We start from the raw sequence: 15,136 nt of genomic DNA, 5'->3' as shown, positions 1-15,136 counted from the left end.
CCCTACATAAAAAGCAAGGGGTTTATTCGGACTAAAGCACTATCTGTAGACAAGCTGTGATCACAAATCTCTTTTGCAGCTTCTGGCACCCTACTGATGCTGGCTGATGTTTTAACTGAGCACAGGGAACCGATACCTTCACACAGACTGACGCAATGGTCCTGGGGGGAGCACAATGGGAGCCCACCCCTCTGCAAAGACAGGGAATGCAGAATCTATGTAAAGGTAAGAACACATTCCCTTTTAATTCATTCTTCTGTGAACAGCCGGTGAGCCTAATGTTTTCTAGGATAAAAGATGGAAATTTCAGTCCATTTGTCACCATTTGAGAGTAACTAGGAAAATCCTTCAACAGGCCCGGACACCCATTGCCTCATGCAGCAATTCTCCTGAGAGCACCCAGCAGGCTCTCGCTCCACTGCAGAACATGCACAAAGTGCCAAGTTCATCACTAAAGCATTTGCTTCTACTTTGTTTAATGCAAAACTAATCGACCAAATAAATCCCCTTAGTATCAGGCTTCTGTAGCCAACAGAAATCTCAAAACCATGGGCATCTTGTGTCTCACATCTAAGGAAACCCTGGAGGAGGCGGGGAAGGGCGGGGTGGGGTGGGGGTGGGACGGGACGGGACGGCCCCACGCCTTAAAGCTCCTTGGGGCAGCGGTGGGCACGCACAGACAGACGGACGGACACTCGCAGCCACGATGGCGAGTCCCTGCGTGGAGCTTAGCAACAAGATGAAGATGCCTACCCTGGGGCTGGGCACCTGGCAGGTACCGGGGCGGGCAGGAGGAGGCTGGTCCGGCGGGCGCTGCGAAGGTGAAAAGGAGAAAAGAAAAAAACACCACAAAACAGGAAGGAAAATAAAAAAAGAAGAAGGGCGACCAAACCCGGGGCTCCTGCGGGGGGGGGGGGCCTGCGTGGGGGCCGGGGGGGGTTCGGTCTCGCCGCCCTGTGGCAGCGCCCGCCGCGATCGCGGCCGCTTGTGTAACTGGGCGGGCGGCTTGGGGGGGGGGGGGGGGGAGCGGCTGGGGGAGCAAAAAGCGAAGAAAAAAAGGAAGGAAAAAAAGAGGGGGCTGAAGAAGGTGGAGGGAGGCAAAATAAAGAGGAAGGGAAGCAAAAGAAGAAACCAACAAAGAAGGACGAAAAGTAGGTTGTGAAATGATGCGTGGCCCGGCACTTGCAGCTCGCCGGCCCGGGATGGGGTCACTGGCGGGTGGGAGCCCTGCGCCGAGGCAGCGCCTTCGTGGGGAGGGGGTTGGGGAACCGGCAAAGCTGCTTGGGCAACACTGAGAGCAAACGAGGGGAAATGATGCTGGGCATGACGCAGCTAGAAATGGCAGAGTGCAAATGTCTCGCAGAAACGAACTTCTTTCTGTTCCCTTTCCCTACAAAAATGCTGTTTGCCTGGGAATTTGAAACTCAGTTTAAATGCAGGTGACAAAGAAAATCCAGCAGCAGCTGCAAAGAGAGGCTTTGCAGAGCTCTCCCAGCAGCCAGTGCTGGCAGGAGGCAGTAAAACAGCTTATGGTTTGGTTGTGTTTGCTTTCAGGCTCCTCGAGGAAAGGTGGAAGAGGTGGTGAAGTTTGCTATTGATGCAGGCTACCGCCTCTTCGACTGTGCCTATTTCTACCAGAATGAAAATGAAATAGGGAATGCAATCCAGCAGAAGATCAAGGAGGGGGCTGTGAAACGGGAAGACCTCTTCATTGTCACTAAGGTACAAGGATGGAGTGTTATTGGGCATTTAGCTTTTCTTGAAGACAAACCTTTGTTCCATCTGTAAAGTAGCCTAAGGACTTATTTCCTTCTATGGTATCAATTTCACGGTTGTCTTGTGTGTTATAAATTCCATCCTTTATCTGCAATTTGAGCTGAGCTTTACCTAAGAACCATTGACAACTTCGGAAAGATAATGTGGTTGTTGCTGATCTAGTAATTTCTTTACATCTATTAAGTAACTTAATTATACTGAAGGTTCGTTTGCATGCTCCCTAGAAAGATCATCAGGAAAATTCCTGAATTCAGGAATTCAGTGTCTGAATTCAGAGGTGCTGTGCTACTTACTAGTTTGCAAGACATTTGACAGTGGTGTCATGTACAAAATGTAAGCTTGAAAGGGAATAGAAGTTAAAGTACGGGACTTCAGCCTGAAGTATTTTCCATGTATTTACTTTATTTCTTCATCTCATCTACTTGACTCAGAAATGTCCTTTAAGCTACACTTCAACTAAAAAACTTATGACTTAGGGTTTTCACCAGCAAAACCAGAAAACATTGAGCATAACTAAGTTTTTTCACATAATCTTAATTTTTGTTAAAGAACAGGTTTTAACTTGAATAATACTTGCAAGCTGTCCTATTTAAATGACTTGAATTTTCATTTAAAAAATGAAGTAAAATTGACAACAGTTCTCACTGTTTCCAGTTAAAAGGGTCAGGGGGAGGGTAGCTGTGAGCTGCTCAACACTCAAAATTTAGGCTAAAAAAAATTCTAACAATAACAGCTTTGCTGTGTCAGATATACCTGGCAGAGAGTTACATTTAATCCGAGAATCTCTTAGTAAGTAGGAATACTGATTGTCTACCTTCACTACTGACTGCCTTATTTGTGGTACGTTTGTACTATCTTACTATTAAAATATTGGCATCCATTGGATTGGCATCCATTCAGTGTGCACTGGGTAGGTGGGGAGGGATTAGTCCTCCCAGCCCACCAAGGGAGAAGTTTCTGTCCTCTGGTCTGGACTGTGGAAGCTGTAGAGTCACGATCGGGCTTGGTTTCTTCCTGCAGTTGTGGAACACATTTCATGAGAGGTCCCTGGTTAAGGTAGCGTGCAAGAAGAGCCTCACTGCACTGCAGCTGGACTACATTGACCTCTACCTGATACACTTCCCTATGGGATTCAAGGTAGTCCTGCTCTACTTTCCTCTTCTCCTTACCTGGCTAGAAACATGGCATATTCTCTCATCTATGCTGTGACCATCTTCATTATGCATCTGAGATAGGCTATGGTTCATTTGGCTCTTCCCTGAACCTGGTGGTAGCAAGCATTCAGTCACTAACTAGGTAGTGGTATGTTTTAGCATGTCAGTCTGGCTTTCCCCGCCTGTTGGAGCGAGATAGTCGTAGGTACGACCGCTGCTAACGAGCCCCCGGGTCTTCAGGGAAACTGTAACAAACACACAATGGCGCAGTTTGGGATCATGGCTTTCTGCTGGGCTGGGGCAGCGTGAACGTATCAGGTTTTGGAGATGTTGGCTTTATGTGGAGTAAGCAACAGTGAAAACTGAAGCACAGTGCAGAAAGAATGTGCTTCTTTTTTCCCCAGTCTACACCTGTGTAAAATAAATAAACTAGAATAAAGGTACGGGCGTGTTTGTTCCCTTTTCTCTAGATCTACCCAAGTTCCTCACATAATTGATACTAATCCCCACTCACGTATGCAGGGATTGAGCTGGAGAAATATGGTCATCATCCAAAAGAGAATACTAATAAACGTGCATTATTTTTAGTTATGTGGTATGTTTCAATAACCTACTAACTTGCTGCCTGTAATTCCAGTCAGAAGTGCTACTGAATAGTAGGAAATTAAACTTTTTTTAAAAAGTCTATGTATTATCTGCCTTGAAATAACAGGCTGGTGAAGAACTACATCCTGTGGATGACAAGGGTATGAGTATCCCCAGTGATACCGATTTTCTGGACACATGGGAGGTAAGGTAATGTTCGCTCTTTTGAGCAAGTGTCAGCACTAAAGATGGAGCAGAGATCTGCATGCACGATGAAATTAAGGGATAGTTTTGGGTACAGAGAATAGTCACACACAATTATATTTTGTGACCAGAACAAGCAGAGCTGCTGCTACCCCTTGTTTTGAGGAGCAAGAGAGGGGTTTCTTTAATAAGACTAAAGAGTAGGAAAGTATCAACACTGTACGTGCCGTCACTAAAATAATATTTGAATACACACAATGGTAGAACTAAAGTGTAGACTAATCCAGGTGTGGCTGTTAATTTACTGGGTGTTTCATAAAGATAGGGATTTCTCACACTTCTCAGTATTGGGCATCAGCATCTCAGCCTGTCCTTTAATGCTCCTTTCCTTGTGGACTGGGAGGGTTCAGGGTCTGCTCCTGCTACCTACACCTCTGTGATGCTACAACTCTGGGTGTTAATAGTTTTCTCTACAGTAGCAGATTACAGGTTCAAGAAAGACTTTTGAGGTAACTGAGTTTAAGCTAACATCCTCTCTCTTGTGTTCTGTCAACTCAGAGGTAGTGTGCTGGCATAGGAGGAGGTGGAGGGGTTTCCCTTGCTTTTTTTAGCTCTGGTAAAATGACCACCAAAGAAGCCAAAGCAAAAGATTTTGCTTCCCATTACAAAAAGGCTGGCCAAGCCATTCTTTTCATATTACCTTCCCATCTGCAGTGGGACATAAAGCATCCAGATGATACAAGGTGTAAAGATATTTTTTTTTTTAAATTAATTTGAGATACTATTCTTTAAACTAGTGTGGGTTGTTTATTGGTTTGTCATGAGCCTTAAGGAAATAAAATAGCCTAGTTGACAGTAATACCACCTCATAAATACATGTTGCTTATCCTTACACATTAGGCCATGGAAGACCTGGTGGATTGTGGTCTGGTAAAAGCCATTGGTATCTCCAACTTCAACCATGAGCAGATTGAAAGACTATTGAACAAGCCAGGGCTAAAACACAAGCCAGTAAATAACCAGGTAACATTTTTATTTCCATTGATGCAAACTAACCTTGGAATATTGTTAAATATATTATTGCTATACTTCAGCTCTAAAACTGACTTCTGCCATGACCTTTAAATAGTTTTGGTGCCACGGAAAGATCTTGTAAAGCACTAGGTATCTCTGGTTGTCTGAAAGTCCCTTCAAGTCAGTACTGCCTGCAATATGCAAGGATTTGGTATGGTGTCAGTGTTAATGGTTTTTAGCTGACCAGGATCTCAACATAAAACTTTTTTGTAGACTTGAATGTATATAATGCAGTGGAAGTTTGAGAGCAATACCATACAGAACAATATGGATTATTCATATGACAGTAATATGAAACAGATGAGATTATTTCATTCTTAGATATTAAAGTGAAAATACCCATTACCTTGTATAAGACCTTGCGACTTTCTGCTGCACGTTCAGTTTCACATTCCCAATGTTACAACACAAGTTGCCGCAGGCCCATTTCTGCCAGCCCTGCCATAACCAGCAAAATCCCCACTGTGAGCTACTGCACAGGCACGGGATTTACAGGAGTTTTCTGACTCACTCACTGGGCTTATTTGTTTTCAACATAATATAAACCATTTTATTAAACCTCATTATAAAAAGGAGGCTTGAAGTATACAGTTATATAACACATTCTCACCACATACCTCAGGAATGAAATCGCAGGACAGCAGGGGCATCAGGACCTTCCGGCTTTCTTCCATACAGGACTTCTTTGCACTCAGCTGAGGGTGCCGAATGCCCATCTCTGCTGGCTTGGGAACATCCAGGAAAATCCCTACACTGAGTCCTGTGCCGGTGCGGTGCCAGGCTTAGGGCTAGTGTATGCACGGGCCAGGCTGAGCACGAGGGGGATGTAGGTCTTAGAAAGATTTTATTGAGGGTTATAAACTTCTGGTGGGGATGGACCCAACTACCTCCATGTTAAAAGCTGCACCAACTTCAGCACTTCAAAGAACTTCAGGCTTTGACTCCAGTTTGCTTCTCCGTAGGCGTGCCTGTGCCACATACTGTCATTACGCTAGTTGCCTAGTCTAGCTCAGGTCTAAATAAACTACTGTACACTGATTTCACATCACCATGCCGGTTAGTAAAGCTATAGCATTTAGAAATGGCTGGGTATGTGCATGATGCCATGTTATGCAGTGTAGACATAGCCCTGTGGTCATACTATGGCTTGTGGCAAGGTGAGCAGTGTCCCTGTGCAGGCTCCTGTTGTTCCCAGTTAAAGGACATCTTGCCTGAATGGCAGGTTGCAACATGATCTGAGCTAACCTAGGGAAGGTCATCTCCCCAGGCTTCTGTCAGGGGTTGCAGAGACTCCTTGAGAAGTTGGGTGGCACAGAGCAGAAACTAAACTTCAGGTGTTCTGAGCTGCCCCTCTGAAGATGCAGTCCTGCTCTCCAGTAGTCCAGGAAAACTGATTTCCCCAATTACTGATACAGGCAGTGCTTTCGCTCTTCTCACTTATTTCTCACTATCTGTGTGTAATAGGTAGCATGAGAAAGCCCTATTCTCTGTACCAGGCCTCTAGATATTGCTGTGACATGAATAACTTTTTTTATAAGATAGATTTTAGTCACAATATTGGGAGTCTTTCCTTCACACGGAAAATATTCTCTGACCCAAGAGGAATTAAAATGTTAGTTTATGCTCTGGAGTTCCATACAGTCTGCCTCTGTCAACAACTATGGTTCTGTGCTTGCAGATTGAATGTCATCCATACCTAACCCAGGAAAAGTTGATCAAGTACTGTAAATCCAAAGGGATTGCTGTGACTGCATACAGCCCCCTTGGGTCTCCGAACCGCCCATGGTAAGAAAGCATTGCAGCCTTTCTCTATGCAAAACAATGCATTTGCAACTTGAATCTTTGAAGCAAATGGTGTAAATAATGCAGGTGTAATGAGAAAAGTGCTGTTGGTTTGTTACCAATTACTTCACATAAAACGTCAGGCTTCCTGTAGGGAAGCTAATACCTTTCTGCCATCAGTATCCTGGCTTTTGTTTTTAATAGGGCCAAGCCAGGGGAACCTGTGCTGCTGGATGATCCCAGGATTAGAGAGATTGCAGTTAGACATAATAAAACCCCTGCCCAGGTAAGTGGGGTCTGTCAGGACAGACTATTTCTCCTCCTTAGACATTTTTACCAGCTGGTGGCCAGTCTTAGCAGATGCTGCCTTCTCTAAAGGTCTAGTATAATGGGGTTGAACTGCACTTGACTCTTCATACTGCCCAGTTCTTACCAGCATTCATATGAATTATTAGGTATTTTCTAACAGATATTGAGTGCTGAGTTTTGCGGGCAGCAGTGGTGCATCCTTACCTCAGGTGTCCCCCTTCCTAAGAATACTGCTGCTGCTCCCAGAGGGAAGTGCTTGCTCCTTGTGAATGCCTTTCCTCTGAGGTTTACTTACAAATCATCAAGCCAACTTGTTATTCCTTTCTCCAGTTAAGGTGTCTAAGTTATTCTTCAGAGAAACCCTGTAATTTGCAGACCTATTTGATTGCTCCCTGTTTGCTCGTGTTCACAAAGAATCATTGAAAGCTGCTTGATTGTTCAAGATTAATTTTTTTCTCTGTTAGTTGCTAGTCACACAAATGTGTTCTTGCCCAGGGTGTGCAGAAACTGCACTTCAAACAAACCCATATGTTCACAAGCAATCACCTATAGTCATAGTTTAAGACAGGCAGAGCATGACAAAAAATTGTATGCAACAGTCCTCTTTTGGGGTTGGGGGGGAAGCTTTTAAAATCTATAAATACATTTTTCCTTTTAAGGATTTCAAAAGGCTTAGCCTAGGTGAGGTACTTACCTGTGAGCCTAAAACAATCTACAGTATCATTATGCTTATTTGGTCTGAGCACCCATATAATGCAAGCCAGAAGCATCATCGTTTTTCTCCCCCACCCTAAGTGAAAACAAAACAAATCCTGGAGAAGCCAAGATAGAGAAACAACACACACCAGAAAACATTATAGTTTTTCAGTAGACTGCAAGCAAACACTGGCACATCAAACTCCTGTGTGCAAACTGGTAGAGCCTTCCAAAGAGTGAATATGGTCGTAGAAAGAGAAATTGGTTTGTGCATTAAAAAAAAAAGGTAAGAAAGCACAAAATGCATTTAAACAGATTTCTTAGTACCCCTGTGTTCATGCTCCTCCTTGTCCTTTTCTAGGTTCTGATCCGGTTTCTTATCCAAAGAGATGTGATTGTCATTCCCAAGTCTGACAAACCACAGCGTGTTGAGGAAAACATCAAGGTGAAGTCTCCGTTGGGACTGCTGCCTCTTTTTTACATGGGATAGGCACCCACGCTCACACCCCTTCTGGGTTTTCAAGCAGCACCTAAAAGGCATTGGAAGGGGAGTGCCAAGTCGTAAAAATTGGGGCTCAGCATTACTTAACTATTTGCACTGGTTCTCTGGGGAAAAGCATTTTGTTCCTGCAGGAGAGAAATGGGTTGCACCGGGGTGGTCTGAGCTCTGCTGCCCTGGAAAGGGAATCCCAGTTTTGGACTTGCCTTCTGGGGAACGCTTACTGAGCCCCTCTTTAGGGTGTAAAGGAACAAATTGGAAACACCAGACCTGCCACAACTGATGTCTCACTTTGAGTTTGTGGTTCCCCTTGGCAGGGATGTTTAGCTGGATATTTGCTCATAAGGCCTGGCATCTTAGGTGATATCTCTGTGTTACTTTCAATTCATGCTGCTACATTCTGGACTTAGTTCTCCTATGAACCAGCAAGAATTCTTAGATGATTAACTGTGAGACAACTATTTGCAGAGGGTACCCAGTAGTCCTCTGCTGTTGAAGAAATATTTACTGCTAGTTCCAGTATTTGTGATACACTGAGTAATCCATCTTAGCACCTTAAGTTTTCTGTCTGTGCACTACAACCCAAACTGCAGTGGAGTTTGAATTCAACCGCCCAAAACTGTTAAGACATTGCTGCGAACAGCACCTCAGAGGGAAAAGGCCTATCTTGATTACTTCAAGGGTAAATTGGTATTTGGCTGAGAAATAAAAGGATTTCTTAGTTATGCTTAGCATGGGTGCGCTATGTTCCTACCTCAAGTCATACACATATGAAACAGTAGCTAACTGCTCATGAACCTAAGTAAAAAGGGCTTTTTTTTTTCCCTGCTAGGTGTTTGACTTTGAACTGTCTAAAAAGGAGATGGATGTCATCCTCAGCTTTAACAGGAACTGGAGGGCCGTTCCAGTGCTTCAGTATGTTTTTTTACTATCCACTAGACCTGTCTATCTCTATTTTCATCCCCCATATCTTGAAAACATGAGCTCTCGTGGTTTTGGTCATGCATATCTTAAACCCTGGACTGCAGCTGAAGAGACATGTCCTGGAACTGATGTCAGGAGGGAGAATCATTCAGGGTATTCCCTTCAGCATCTTGGTGTTGCACATGCTTGTATTGGGTTTGCGTTGTTCACAAGTCTGTTCAAATTAATGGCAGTAGCAAAACTCGAGTACGTTGGCAGTGGGGGAAGGGACTGCAGTAGGGAAATGCTGCTGAAGATACTTTCTACAATACTTAAATAACCAGTTCTTTCTCTTCTCAGAGCTGTCAATCACAAGGACTACCCCTTCAAAGCAGAATATTAATGCCAGTGGTTTCTGCGAGACCTCCGTGTAACTCCTTCCAGATTAGAAGATGTACACTGTAGCTTAGTCTTGACGAGTTCCTCTGTACTTGACAATCATTAAGAGCAGTTACTTGTCCCTCCTTTTTTAGGAGGAGACCACTAGCTGGTATAAAAATGCGTCAGTAGGGATGGGTCTTTTGTTATGGTGGTTAACAGAAATCTGGTTTTGATTAGTAGTAAAAAGACAGTGTCTCTTAATTTCCTTTTTTTCCTTGTCTTCCTTAATTAAAGACATGTAACCAACGTTTTTTTGCTAAACTTACAAGATTTTTTTTTTATATGTTATTTCCACTGCAGTCAGTCATTCTGGCTCATGAGTTGCTGTCAAGGAATGCTGTCTTTAATTACTTTGCTTTTTACACAGTTGTGATTTTTATAGCATGAATCTCTAGTGCTTTAACATTTTGTATGAATAAAGTTTGAATAACAATGAAATTTAATCAGTGCTTGAATTTGTTTCATACAGTGAGTTATAAAACATGCCTGAGCTCTTTTTTTAAAAATTTTAATACAGATAAAAATGAGCTTTTATACTTCCTGTACAAGGGCAATACATAGAGACTACTTTGTGGCTTATGCACCAAACAGGATTGTGCTCTAGCTACAACCTAAACAACAAAGTTGCACCTATTACGCCACATAGCCCTCCAGACAACTAGAAATTGAACTCTTTTGGATAAGAGGTGAGAAGCTGAAGATGGCATACTATACAGCAGTAACACACATCAAAATACACTCAAACAAACAAAAGGGCTACCTACAAAATCAGACTGACTTGCTCTGGAAGTCTCAAAGACGAAATTAGATTTCTGCACCTCTGCTGGCAGCATTCAGAGCAATAGATCCAGGCAAGGGTTGGCTTTATATAAGGAAAACACAGAAAAAAACTTTAAGAACACAAAGCAAATGCTGAGGTAGACTCACAATTGTTTTAAAGTATCTTCAGATGGGTAATGCTAGGCCAAAGCAAAGGCAGGCTTGAAAAAGGCTGGTTTGTGGTATTCTGTGCACTGACAAGAGGAAGTCTGGCTAGGACGCTAAGTGAGCTGTAGGAAAGCAAGATCAAAAGCTAAGGTGACCATCTGGTATCGTCTGAAAAATTATCACCTCATAATGGTATCAAAACACCAAAAAAAATCTTGCAGCGCTGCTGATTCGGCCACCTGGATTTGTCTCTGGTGAATTCTGCCAGGGGGTGGTGCCAGCTGGTTGGAACAAACCATGACCGCACCACTTTACAGTATTTCCTAAAAGTAAAACCAGTTGTGCCCAGCACTCTTCTGCGCTCTCAGAAAACGCAATGACCAGGAGCAAAGGAAACTTACCGACATCAACAAAGAAAAGCATCACTTCAGCAAAGATTGCAGAGAAATATGCCAACGTAGCTGGTCAGTACAAGGCAGGAGAACAGGCACACTTTCAAGCATTACAAGCTCTTCTCAGGTTAAATCAGGCAGCATCTGATTATTTCTCCCCCAGTAGTTCAGAAAGCTGTGCTTGCTGCAGCCTTCCCAGTGCTTCCCATGGAGCTGGCAGCAGCCTGGGGACCCTCTTTCAGATGACCATGACCTCATTAGAGCAGGGCATTATGTGCTGTGCTGCTGTTAGAGAAGAAAATGAAAGGGGATAGGAGGACAACGGGAAAACCAGCAGCTCCCCAGGCTTGGTCCCCATGATCATCCAAGCCTGGCAGCACATCCCACCAAGGCAGACAGAAGAAATACGATGGCTCTCACACAGAAAACTGTTTTCAAAGTGGGAAAGCAGACGGCTGTGCCACTAGGTCGGAACCTACTTCACTGAGCACACTAACTTCTGGATGATGCACAGCTCCTGTCTTGTACTGGTAGGCATTACAAGATTTTTATTTATTTTTCCTTAAGAATATGTAGGTTAAAGCTGCTGATTTTATGAATTAGCTGTCTGGCGTAGGATTGTACATCAAGAGAGACATCCTTTGAGGTTCTTTGCAATGATACCTTACTTGACAGGGCCTTAGCACGATTTCTATCCCAGTTAAAACTGGCTTGTTCCTACTCATTAACAAACACGGGGCTGCTGATGGAAATATTCCATTTATTGTGGATGCAGTTTCAGAGTACATTGTTTGAACAAATCATTTTTATTGCAGCTATCAGATGTATTTGAAGGACTCAGAGGAGTGTTTACAAAACCCCCAAACAAAAAACATGACAACTCACAGACAACGTCAGGCACAGTTTCACCCCCTACAGATAACTACGTGCATCTCTCTATGTAAGCAAGATGTTTCAGCCAAGCAGGGGAGCTCATCTTTGGGTTGAAACATAACATTATTCTTCTTTAGGAAGAAGTCAGAAACTGTAAGAGGTGGAAGTGGTGAAAAGGGAGATCCTGGTGGTTCCAATGCACAACAAAGCGGTTAACAACGTGCTCAAGGGGCTACTTCAGTTGCTCAGTTTATGCCACCCATACACTGTAGGATGTAAATACTAATCTGTATGGCATGTAAATTCAAACCAAGCTGACGTCTTATAGCCATGTGTTTACTATATACAAATGAAAACATCTGTAAATAAGATATTCAAGAGAGAGAGTTAAAAAGAAGCACTATAAAGATAGAGGTTTACTTCATTTTAGGTGGACTGTGTACAGCACTGATGGATGGCAAGATTTAGTGTACAGTCATTTGAAACAAGCTCCAACTGTGTTTAGGTTTTTTTCTTTTTAATTATGGTAGTTTTATATAAATTAAACTACAACTTTTTATACAAGTGACCTATTTCTGACCCTCTATACCCTTACCTTTTCCTCTTTTAAAAACTATACTTTCTTTTTAGTTACCCATTGCTGGGCAACTGACATTTAAAATTTTTTAATACTTATCTCACCATACCTCTAATGGCAATTATGAAATCTTACTATAGAAAAGTGTGTGATTTGTCTTTATTTTTTTTAAGCTGTGATATTGGCTAATTATGTATGTTTATTACTAAATATAATACTCTAGCACGTATTAAAGCATTCTACCATTAGTAGTGCCTTTAGGCTAAACTTTGTAAAGCTATGTGTGTATATATTCTAAATTGCATTCAATTACTAGTCACTAACAACAAAAGGAAATATCAGTACCGCTGTCAGCTAACATAATCATCCAAATTTAGGTATTAACTTAAACTAGAATGGAAAAATTGATACTTTAAAAAAAACACAAAACAAAAAAATTAAAACACGTTATTGATGCAGTATTTCTTGTGACATGGGCAACTTACAGAAAATATTACATTGTCAACTAAAGATATTTCTTCCATGCCTTAGTCTAAAGTGCAGAAAGAAAGACTTCTGTATTACAAAAGTAACCATTGTTTTTATAGGTTTACTGCACACCTTTCTTAAGCGACTTCACTTTACATGCGTTTTGGGTTGACTTCTTATGCCAGCTGAAATCACTGTTCAGATACATAGTTAGTTATGACTATCAGTAGGAGAGTCTATATATTTCACAGCATGGGTTTCTTTAGGAATAAAGGCTCTTGTGCAAAGGCAGTACTATTATGATGAATGTCTAGACTGATTATTAAATACAGTGCTAATATACATGGTTTTAACTGGGATAATGCAAAAAGACATTTTGGTAAATAAACATAAATATAAAAAGAACAATTTAGCACTTTTTCCTTTTTTTTTTCCCCCAACTGATTGGTCCAGCGTCTTTAGTGGCCTTCTATGGTTCTTTCTCAAATTGTCTCAAACCTGCTGAGAAAGAAAAAGATTAACGATGTCTTGAAATAACCCAAATGTATCTCTAAAATAGAGAGGACATGGCTCTAGATTAAAGCACAGCATGTAAGAAGGCAGGACACAAGCTGGATGCTGCTGTGCTCATGTACTAGGATTGCTCAGAGGGGGTCTTCAAGAGAAATTATGCTGTGGTTCTGTGAACAAGCAGGGTTTCATTTCTCTCACCTCCAACAGCCCTGGGAGGCAGCTCGGGGAGTTGTCAGGAGCTTCTCACCCAGAAATGCAGGGGGTGCTGCACCCAGCGGTCTCTCCAGCCATGCATGGGTGGCTGCCATGCTAAGGCAGGCTGTTCTGCAGACCAAGTCCACAGGAAGACTGAAAGCCATCTCCTGAGAGCCTCCTCCTGCAACCCCCCCGCTGAAGCCCTCATCTCACTCAGCCTTAGAGAGGCTCAGCGGTGTCTGAACCACTCAGCAGGGTTTGCTCCTGTAGGCAATGATGCACGACCACTAATGCCTTCCGTGGGAGCAGGGCAGCGCTCTCACTCAGTGTTACTGAGTGAGCCTGAAAACCCTTTTCATAACAGCTCAGTTTGAAAAAGGATAAGAGGAGGAGGAAGACAATTCCATTTTGCATGACTTTAAACTGATAAGAAAAGTTCACAGGCATACCATAGTTCTGGCTTCACACACAAATGTGAAAAAAAATGTGTGTACATACTAATGTGTAGAAAACAAAAGTTTTTCTAAATTTGATTATTTCATTCCTAATGACGAGTCAAGGGATGTTGCAAGACATTTTAAAGCTATTAAACTGATCAGTGAATTTCCATTCTTCTCCACTGGTCAGTAGGCACATATTTCCTTTAATTGGTTTTATTTGGAGTATTTTAGATTAAAACAGAGATTTCAAAAATGCACAAAAGCTAGGAGGGGAATTTTGCTGAATTCTTTTTGTACATGTTTCCTAAACTAGTAGTTTCAAAATGACAGTAGTAGAACTCTTTTCCTTGGGAAGACACCAATGCACCGTTTCAGTAAAAACAGCGCTGCTGTTGAACACATTTAAACTCCATGCCAGTCTGAGTCTGCAGAAGCACATAAGACTCACAACCACCCAGAGGAATTATTTTTAAAAATCAATAATGCCAAGTTTTCATCAGGCTTCACCATTACCCAGTGGCAGTGCCTAAAATCAGATGCAGGGCTTATTCTCAGTAGTCCTGACACCTTCCATTTCTGCTGAAATACTGATGCTCCAACAGCCTCGCTTTTTGAGTTTCTCCTCTTCAGTCAGGAAAGGCATATCCATTCCTGCTTCAGCCTTTAGAAGAGCCTTTCCCAGATGCCTTGAATTTGCTGTAATTAGTTAAATGACCATCCCCTTCCTCGGACCTCACACAGTTTTAATGACACTCTCCAGCTACAGCAAGCATGCTACACATGTCACTCAAGGCCTTGCAAACATGGCCGGAGCACTGCTAGTCCTCAGCCCTCCTAGAAAGATGATTTAGGCTTACTTCTCAAACATTCATGTTTTGATGATATTGCAATGGAGCTTTTGAAAGATAAAGGCAAAAAGGGTTGGGTTTTGGGTTTTGTTTTTTTTTTAATCAACATTAACAGCTTTAGAATTTTAAAACCCAGATATGCCTGTAGGAAAATATGGCAAAGTTCCTATTTAATATGCAGGTGTGTTATTAGAATTACTTACCATTAGTCTCTGATTTTTTCCCCATAGCTGATACCTGTTTGAAGAAGTAATAACCCATTATTAAAGTTGAATATGGGAAAACATATCTGTTTATAACAGGAAAAAAATAATCAACTCCAGGCAAATGACAGATTTCCACACACAACACAGCTCTGCCCAACAGAAATATAAAAGATACATGCTGCCCATGGCTTTCTGTGCCTCATTGTACTTCCTTTTATGGGTGAAAAGGCAAGTTAGTCGCAAAAGACACGTAAAGGCCTAATTCCAACTAACT

The 15,136-nt window shown here is 42.3% G+C and overlaps 2 protein-coding genes across 11 annotated transcripts in view; one reads left to right on the top strand and one right to left on the bottom strand.

Annotated features, from left to right (window-relative positions):
• Positions 1 to 659: 659 nt before the first annotated feature.
• Positions 660 to 9,691, top strand: LOC104041977 (aldo-keto reductase family 1 member B10). 2 transcript variants are annotated; one of them, XM_064458992.1, is made up of 10 exons: positions 660 to 775; positions 1,555 to 1,722; positions 2,797 to 2,913; positions 3,643 to 3,720; positions 4,620 to 4,742; positions 6,472 to 6,578; positions 6,780 to 6,861; positions 7,942 to 8,025; positions 8,912 to 8,994; positions 9,343 to 9,691. In XM_064458992.1, the coding sequence occupies exons 1-10, from the start codon at positions 707 to 709 to the stop codon at positions 9,383 to 9,385; spliced, it is 954 nt and encodes a 317-aa protein (XP_064315062.1). In that variant the 5' UTR covers positions 660 to 706; the 3' UTR covers positions 9,386 to 9,691. The 2 variants fall into 2 exon arrangements, with proteins under 2 accessions (XP_064315062.1, XP_064315070.1); XM_064459000.1 differs by lacking the exon at positions 660 to 775 and adding an exon at positions 1,069 to 1,151.
• A 1,791-nt stretch (positions 9,692 to 11,482) lies between these two features.
• CALD1 (caldesmon 1) overlaps positions 11,483 to 15,136 on the bottom strand; it is a 202,596-nt gene continuing 198,942 nt past the window's right edge. For 7 of the 9 annotated variants that reach the window (XM_064458948.1, XM_064458953.1, XM_064458939.1 and 4 more), the window contains 2 exons: positions 14,860 to 14,893; positions 11,483 to 13,161 (listed from right to left, as the gene is read on the bottom strand). In XM_064458948.1, the coding sequence (XP_064315018.1) occupies positions 13,130 to 13,161; positions 14,860 to 14,893 (66 nt within the window). In that variant the 3' untranslated portion in view covers positions 11,483 to 13,129. The remainder of the gene's footprint in view (positions 13,162 to 14,859; positions 14,894 to 15,136) is intronic. The other 2 variants (XM_064458961.1, XM_064458979.1) reach the window with 1 other exon arrangement.

This window comes from Phalacrocorax carbo, chromosome 1 (assembly GCF_963921805.1).
Source record: "Phalacrocorax carbo chromosome 1, bPhaCar2.1, whole genome shotgun sequence".
NCBI lineage: Eukaryota > Metazoa > Chordata > Aves > Suliformes > Phalacrocoracidae > Phalacrocorax > Phalacrocorax carbo.
Note: the sequence above shows the minus strand (reverse complement) of the source record. Positions and strands in the feature narration are given on the sequence as shown.

Excerpts from the sequence above, each read along its gene's own strand:
- LOC104041977 (XM_064458992.1), top strand. The coding sequence starts at position 707 with ATGGCGAGTCCCTGCGTGGAGCTTAGCAACAAGATGAAGATGCCTACC. Across the intron at positions 1,723-2,796 it reads ACCTCTTCATTGTCACTAAG|TTGTGGAACACATTTCATGA; the intron begins GTACAAGGATGG and ends TTCTTCCTGCAG. Across the intron at positions 8,026-8,911 it reads GTGTTGAGGAAAACATCAAG|GTGTTTGACTTTGAACTGTC; the intron begins GTGAAGTCTCCG and ends TTTCCCTGCTAG.